General features: G+C 49.3%; 1 protein-coding gene across 1 annotated transcript; it reads right to left on the bottom strand.

Moving 5' to 3' along the window:
- Window positions 1–885: 885 nt before the first annotated feature.
- On the bottom strand, window positions 886–3,463 carry LOC112122928 (adrenodoxin-like). The gene is made up of 4 exons (XM_024221627.2): window positions 3,387–3,463; window positions 2,957–3,081; window positions 1,972–2,101; window positions 886–1,643 (listed from the first exon to the last, which is right to left on the bottom strand). The coding sequence occupies exons 1-4, from the start codon at window positions 3,461–3,463 to the stop codon at window positions 1,526–1,528; spliced, it is 450 nt and encodes a 149-aa protein (XP_024077395.2). The 3' UTR covers window positions 886–1,525.
- Window positions 3,464–7,962: the final 4,499 nt, after the last annotated feature.

Here is a 7,962-nt window from a genome sequence, read left to right as displayed (position 1 = left end):
CGGCAGTGCTGGGCGGGCCGGGGGTGCTCGGCCGGGGGCCCGGGGGCTGGGGACCGGCAGTGCTGGGCTGGCCCGGGGCCGGCACCCCAGAGCCCGAGCCGACCCAGGCTGGAGACGCCGGGGGGGCCAGACTGGGCCGCGCCTCCTCCCCCCACACCTCCCTTACCTGCTTCAGGCTTCCTGTGAATCAAATCTTCGCGGGAAGCAGGGGAGGGGGCGAAGTTGGGGCGGGGACTTTGGGGAAGGGGCGGAGTTGGGGCGGGGGCGGGGCCCCGTGGAGTGTCCTCCTTTTGGAGGCTCAAAATATGGTAACCCTAAGCTAGTTGGAATACAAATATCAGTGAAGTATCAGGGGGTAGCCGTGTTAGTCTGTATCTACAAAAACAACAAGGAGTCTGGTGGCACCTTAAAGACTAACAGATATCAGTGAAGCCAAAGCAGCTGGCTAGCTGCTTAAGTACACACCTAGGGCATGTCTACACTGCCTCTGGGAGTGAGCCTCTCAGCCCAGGTCTACAGACTTGTGCTAGTGCATTAAAAAGAGCTGAGTAGATGTTGCAGCTTGGGCTTTCAAGTCTAAGGGAGGGTGAAGTGGGCAGGCAGGGTTATACAGGCTATGCTGCCGTGGCTTCACTGCTATTGTTATTTGAGACAGATCAAAGCGATCTTGGGTATGACTACACAGGCTGCAGTCACACCTCTGACTGCAGCTTAGACATGCCCAGCAAGAAAGAATCCAGGAGGTAAAATACATCTTTTAAAACAGCAGCTGCATGTTCATGCCCCAAATCTCCATTTCATTCATTGTACTATCAACCTCATCAGGAAAAGAAATTTAATTGGTCTAGAAACCCAGTGATTAGCCTTTTATTTTTGAGCTGGAATGTGATACAATAGTGGGGAAAGGAGCAAATATTTAGAGAAATTAGCAGGTAGTGCACATTGGCACAAAAAAGTTTATATTTATGGGGAAATAATTCCATTTCTGTATAAAATAGCAGAATCCTGAAGGTTATCAATCCATTGCTATTTATCAAACTAACTTAGCCTATTTAATCAAGCTGATGCATGCAGTTATGATTTTATGGCACTAGCGTCCCCCCAACTATGTCAAAATGGGAAGTCTCTCTACAGTTAAGTAGCCAGTTCCAGCAAAATTCCCAACAGTTACTGTGAATGGCATGTCCTTAACTTCAAGGAAGGGAGAGAATCACCTATGTTTGCTATGGCCCCAATTCAGCAGAGCATTTAAGCAAAACACTGAAGTGTTTTATTGAACATCAGCGGACTTAAGCAGGTTCTTAACTCTAAGCATGTGCTTAAGTCCTTCAAGTTTAGCACGTGTAAGGAAGAGTTTTGCTGAATAGGGATGGATCCTGAATCGGGGCCTATGTGACCTAATGCAAACTGGTCACAAGGCTCAATGAAGACAACAAAATATAACATACTTAAAAAAACACTCCTAAATCAAAGGGAAGGCTTTGTGCAGGTGCCAATGCCGGTTACTAATATTATTATTTGTACATTATTTGCTTTGCTTTCCCACTTCCAGCTCTCTCCTCATGTCAGCAACCTCCATTGGGACCTGGACAGTCAGACCATCCATCGCCTTCTTCACACACACCTGGCAGCCTAGGCGTGATCTGAAAAGCAGACACAACAGAATGAGCCTCATACATTTTTATGGCAAAGGAAAGAACCCACTAGCTGCTCCCACCACCAATGCCCACACCATTCTGTTTGTCCCCAGATTCATACAACAGCCCAGCTATCACAGGATGGAGCTAGCAGTACCCCCCCTAGAGGAAGGAGATTCTTAAGTCATGTTCATAATAGAAAATAAATCACACCCTCTCAGTAACTGGTGCCTTATAAACACAGAGACTGGACTACGAGGAGTGAGACAGAACGTTCCCAGTCCAGAAAGTGGTGGGTTTCTGTGTGCCAACTCCAACAGGCAGAAATGCTTACGTATCAGTGAGTCCATAGGCCAAATCCAGCATGTCCAGCTCCTCGTCTGTAATGGCATCCAACTTTTGAAAGACGTCCTCCTCAAAGATGAGGTGACACGTGGAGCAGGCCAATGTCCCTTCACAGGCACCTGCGGGAAGCGGGAGGGGTCAGCACAGTGCATCAGAGAACAGCAAGGAGGTAGGGGAGACACTGTTGAGGAACTGTGAGAAGAGGCGGCCCTGCCTATACCCAGGCCGAAAGTGCGTCAGGAGCAGGGCCGGCTCCAGGCACCAGCTTAACAAGCAGGTGCTTGGGGCGGCCAAGGGAGAGGGGCGGCACCTGCGGCAATTCGGGGGCGGCAGGTCCCTCACTCCCTGTAGGAGCGAAGGACCTGCTGCTGAACTGCCGCCGCCGATCGCAGTTTTTTTTTTTTTTTTTTTTTTGTTTAGGGCGGCAGAAATGCTGGAGCCAGCCCTGGTCAGGAGAGGTTCCAGAGGGAAATCAAGGAGCCATTCTTGCTACTAACACATTTACTGACAGCTCCGCGCCTCTTATCCAGAAGGATCCCAAAGCCAAATTAATACATAGTTGAAATATGAACATATTTAAGAAGTGAGGTTTTTACCCACGAAAGCTTATGCCCAAATAAATCTGTTAGTCTTTAAGGTGCCACCAGACTCCTAGTTGCTTACATTAATACAGTCCATGGGGTGCCAGCTAGGACAGGGCACACAGATATTGACGTTCTGGCCCTTTAAATGAGACAGGGATGTGAAACCCCTGCTCCCTGGACACATACATACTCATTAAGGACTGTGTGGCAGAGAGAGAAGCTGGCCCCCAGTTCAGCGATCTGAGTTTGACCCAATTGCAGAACTGATGATAACCAGAACAGTGAGTGATGTTGCCAGACCATTGCAAACGCGTCTGCAGTCTCGCAATTCCCCACATTGCTTATTTCACATTTGTGTTTGACCCCAGTGGGCTTTATTATTGCACCTACCAAAGCCGTCGATGCCCAGGTTTTGATTAAACACCACTTCCAGCAAACTCTCCCCTTCTTTGGCTGTGGCCGTGAGTCTCTCTCCATCCCGGTTTATAAAATGCACCGTCACTCTGTCCGCAGAGCTGTCAAACAAGTTACAGGAAGTCAGTGCAAGCTGGGCCACTGCCACCTATGAAACAACTGCCAGTTGAGCAGGAGAATGAAGCAGTGATCACATGAGGAATTTACATAAGCACCCAGCTTCTTGAAGGGCTACAATGCAGTTGCATGAAAGTCCCTACACTATGTATCTTCATGTGTCAGTCCTTGCCATTCACTGCACAGGGAAGGGCAAGCTAGAGCCATTCAAATCTGAACGGACTCAAACTTTACCCCTTCAGCAAATGTTTCTAAGAACAGAAATTTGGTTAAGGGTGAATGAGCGTACCTGTGCTGCACCTGCAGCCTGTGTATGGGCAAGCGGTGGGAGACTGTTGATTTAAACCCAAAGAGCTTGCTAGACATTTGCTATTGCTGGGAGAGGGGGGCCTCTCTGGGCTAATCCTGTATGGAGTGAAGTGAGGATACTGCACAGTAAAGCTGCTCAGGATCAGATTTAAATTGTGCAAACAGGGGCTTGCTCTTTTTTCCCCCCAGGAGGATTATTTGCAAAATGCTCCATTTCTACTCTTTGTTAGTTCAACCCCTGAAAGAGTCACTGGGAGCCTTGATAATACACTAAGAGCTAAATTCATCCTCATCATAAGAGGGATACAGCTTTCAGTGTATGAATGGAAGTCACACCCGTTTTCACTAGGGCTAGATTTGGCCCTAAAACTCTATATGAAGGTGAAGGTCCAGGGATTTTGCTGAATATGCCCATTCTGGCTTGCATAAAACTCACGACCGGTTTCTGCAGGGATGCCTACAACAAATCAACCTAGATACGTTGCCTGTAATAACTAACTATTGCATTATAGCAATAACAATAGATCAGACCCTGCAAGCACTGTGTAAAACCTAAGATGGGTTCTTTCTGCCTCTGCTTAGGTTATTCTGAAGTGCTGCTCAAAAGATGGAGAGGGATTTTCTCTGGATATTAAATCACCCATCCCCTATGCCTTTCTTTGCATGAATGCAACCTAATCGGATTCCTGTCGGCTGGAGAAAAGAGATTGGGAAATATGGAGAATGTAGTATAGACAAGGGAATCACAACAGAGGGCTATCAATTAAACACATCTGGCCCTGAGCTTGCTGTAAAACATACACTTGTGACTTTACTTGGGTTCCCCAGGGTATGCCATGGCAGGAAACATTCAGTCTTTGTGAGCTATAAACTGCAAGCACACAAGCTTCATCATATGGAGCTCCTAAAAGTCATATGGGTCCACTTAGCATTTCTGTGGCTAGTGTATTTCTGTTACACAGGGCCGGTGCAACCTATTAGGCGACCTAGGCGGTCGCCTAGGGCACTAGCATTTGGGGGGGCAGCATTTTCTTCGGTGGCGACCGGATCTTCAGCCACCCCGGTCATCGTCGGCATTTAGGCGGAGGGAGCTGGGGCAGGGGGGCGCGGGGAGGGCCGCCTGCAGCAAGTAGGGCGGGGGGGCGGCACGCAGGGGAACTCCCCGCCCCAGCTCACCTCTGCTCCGCCTCCTCCCCTGAGCATGCCGCCCCGCTCTGCTTCTCTCCCTCCCAGTCTTGCGGCGCCAAACAGCTGATTGGCGCTGCAAGCCTGGGAGGCGGGAGAAGTGTAGCAGCAACGGCGTGCTCGGGGGAGGAGGCGGAGCAGAGGTGAGCTGGGGCGGGGAGCTGCCGCACGGCTCCCTGGGCGGAGGGGGGAGCTGCCACAGAGGGGTGCCGGGGAGCTGCCGCGGGGCTCAGGGAGGGGGCGGAGCAGAGGTGAGCTGGGGTGGGGAGCTGCCGCACGGCTCCCCGGGCGGGGGGGGAAGCTACCGCGGGGGGGCGCCTCAGGGCAGGGGGGGGACAGGGAGCTGCCGCAGGGCTCCGTGAGGGGGGAGGGCGCAAGGTGGAAGTTTCGCCTAGGACGCGAAACATCCTTGCACTGGCCCTACTGTTACACGTCTCCTATGCAAGAACAGAGGCAGGATTTTGGTAACCCAACTGTGCTTCCCACACAGTGCTACCTCCACAATACCTAAGGGGTGGCCAAACAATTCAGATAAAAGACTTTTTTGCCCCAGACTTAAACAGAACATAGCTAACAATTGCATCATTACTGATTTTCACAGCTGCCTGTGCTGCTCTGGGTTCCTCCTGGAAGCAAAGTTGTCAAGATACCCCAAGAGGAGCTGTCTGCATGCTGGTTCTGGAAATCTCATGAAACAACCTGCTCTGGCCCAGTTTGGCAGATCAATTACATCCAAATTACAGATGGTGAAGTTCAGCATCTGCTGAATGCTTTGAGGTTCAACCATCACTACAGTAAAGTGCCAGAAAACTCACACCCCAAGGTTACAAAATCAGGACCGACAGCGCTAAAATGACAGGTGAGGGGCTCTGAAAACAACATCCAAGAGAGAAGTGGAAATCTCAGATGAGGTGAAATCATTCTTGCTGAAGGGAATTTTCAGTTTAAATTGACAGCCCTAGAGACCTACGGAACAGGCCTGCCAACACTGACCTAGAAGAACCATCTCCGGGGAGGAGAGGAAAAGATCAGCCTCTGTATCTCACTCAGTCCTTAAGAACATAATGACGGACATTCTGGGTCAGACCCATGGTCCATATAGCCCAATATCCGAACTTTTAACAGTGCCCAGTGCCAGATGCTTCAGAGGGAATGAACAGAACAGGGTAATTAGTGAGATCCATATCCCCATCATCCAGTCCCAGCTTCAGGCAATAAGAGGTTTAGGGACACCCAGAGCATGGGGTTGTGTCCCTGACCATCTTGGCTAATAGCTATTGATGGACCTACCCTCCATGAACTTAGCTAATTTGTTTTTAACTCAGTTACACTTTTGGCCTTCACAACATCCCCTGGCAACAAATTCCACAGGTTGACTGTGTGTTATGTTCCTTATGTTTGTTTTAAACCTGCTACCTATTAATTTCATTGGGTGACCCCTGGTTATAGGTTATGTGAAAGGATAAATAACATTTCCGTATTCACTTTTTCTATACCATTCATGATTTTATAGACCTTTATTATATCCCCCCCCCCTTAGTCATCTCTTTTCTAAGCTTTTGCCCTCTATGCCAACTTTGACAAGAAGATGGCCAATTCATGCCACCCATGTGAGGACATCTGTCCCATAGGAGCTAGACTGAGACCCTCCCCCAACTCATTTCCCATCAACCACTGAACAACCAAATTGTAAACAATATTGGCCTAGTCAAGAGGTGCACTGGTGGCCTAGAAGCATATCACAACACCAGCTCGCTGAGCGTTTAGAACTTGATGGACTGACAGAGTGGCACACTGAATACAATGGCATCGTTCTGCATAGCACCTCTGAATGGTGACCTGCCCATACTTCTGTGAATTCACAAGGCAAGAATTGTCTCCAAAGTCAATAGAACTTCACAGCAGCTCGGTCTCCCTGCACCCCACTCTCCCAGGTTGACTTTGCAGATTGCTCTCTCAGCCCTCTAGAAAGGGATGTCACCCATCTAAGCTTCTGATACATTCCTGAGCAACAGAACTGTTGCTGCAGCCAGATGGCCTTGCTTTTGTCTTGCTGGCATCAGAAGAAGGCTTTGCAGCCTTGAGAATGATGTGTTTGTTTAGTAGAGAGAATTGGCCAAGCCTGCAATCCTCTGGTTTGCCCCTTATACAAGGCTGAATGAAACAGCATCCAGTTTCGCACAGTCAGAGTAAGACTTAAAGTGAGCAAAACTCAGCAAGGCCACATTCCTGGAAGCCCAAGGGACAAAGAAACATGCAGTGACGCTCAAATGTGCTGGGAAATTATAACACAGTCTACCAACTTCTTAGCAACATGCCCATAGAGTGCAAGTACACAAAATCAAATGACCTAAGTGTATACCAAACGCTCTGAAGTTTCCAGTGTAGCTGCCCAGAAGGATGTGCTACATTGTATTTAGGCTCAGTTGCCTCAGGCATGCTCTTGGAAAGCCCGAGAAGTAAGCAGAGGGCAAACTTGTTTATTAGGGATATCCCGAGACAGTTGAAGCAACAGCTGGGAGTGCTTAGGCAATGTGTTCATTCCTAGCTGTGCAGCAGCAGGCAGAAATCAATTATTTCTGGCATAGGGAGTCCTCCATTGATCTCTTTCTATCAGTAAGTGCAGAAACAGATGAGAAGGACCTAGGCATAGGTGCCGACTCTGTGGGTGCTCCAGGGCTGGAGCACCCACAGGGAAAAAATGGTGGGTGCTGAGCACACACCGGCAGCCACCCTATCAGCTCCTCCTCACCCCCCTCCACCCCTCCCCCGGTCGTAAGCAACTGTTTTGCAGCATGCAGGAGGCTTGGAGGGAAGGGGAAGGAGCGAGGACGCAGCACGCTCAGGGGAGGGGATGGAACTGGGTGGAAAGAAGTGGGGTGGGGTGGGAAGAGGTGGGGCAAGGGTGGGGCCTTGGGGGAGTGGTAGAGTGGGGGCAGAGCCTGGGGCAGAGTTAGGGGTTAAGCACCCCCCGGTGCTTTGGAAAGTCGGCGCCTGTGGACCTAGTTCAGACAGTTTTCATTCCCCTCTACCATTCCCAAATGCATTAGATAGAACTTGTAGCATATACTTACCTCATTGTAATGAATGGTCCCTGATCAATCCTTCAGAAGCAGACGAAAAAATTTACCTGTGAAAACTCCACTGTGGGAAAGGGAGTGGAAATTCCTTCCCTCTACCAAGCTTACTGATCAGATTAACTCTGCACCAGTGATCCAGAATCACCATGATTGTGTCTAGCACAATCTATACTCTTAGATAATAGTTGATCACGAGCATTAATCGTCACGATTATGCCCTTGTTACAGTATCTCTCTAAATAATTAATTGCTCTCTTGAATCCTAGTAAAATGGATTCCATCAGTGGCCTC

This window comes from Terrapene carolina, unplaced genomic scaffold, assembly GCF_002925995.2.
Source record: "Terrapene carolina triunguis isolate 2854851 unplaced genomic scaffold, T_m_triunguis-2.0 Scaffold131, whole genome shotgun sequence".
Taxonomy (NCBI): domain Eukaryota; kingdom Metazoa; phylum Chordata; order Testudines; family Emydidae; genus Terrapene; species Terrapene triunguis.
This window is presented reverse-complemented; position numbering and strand designations above follow the sequence as displayed.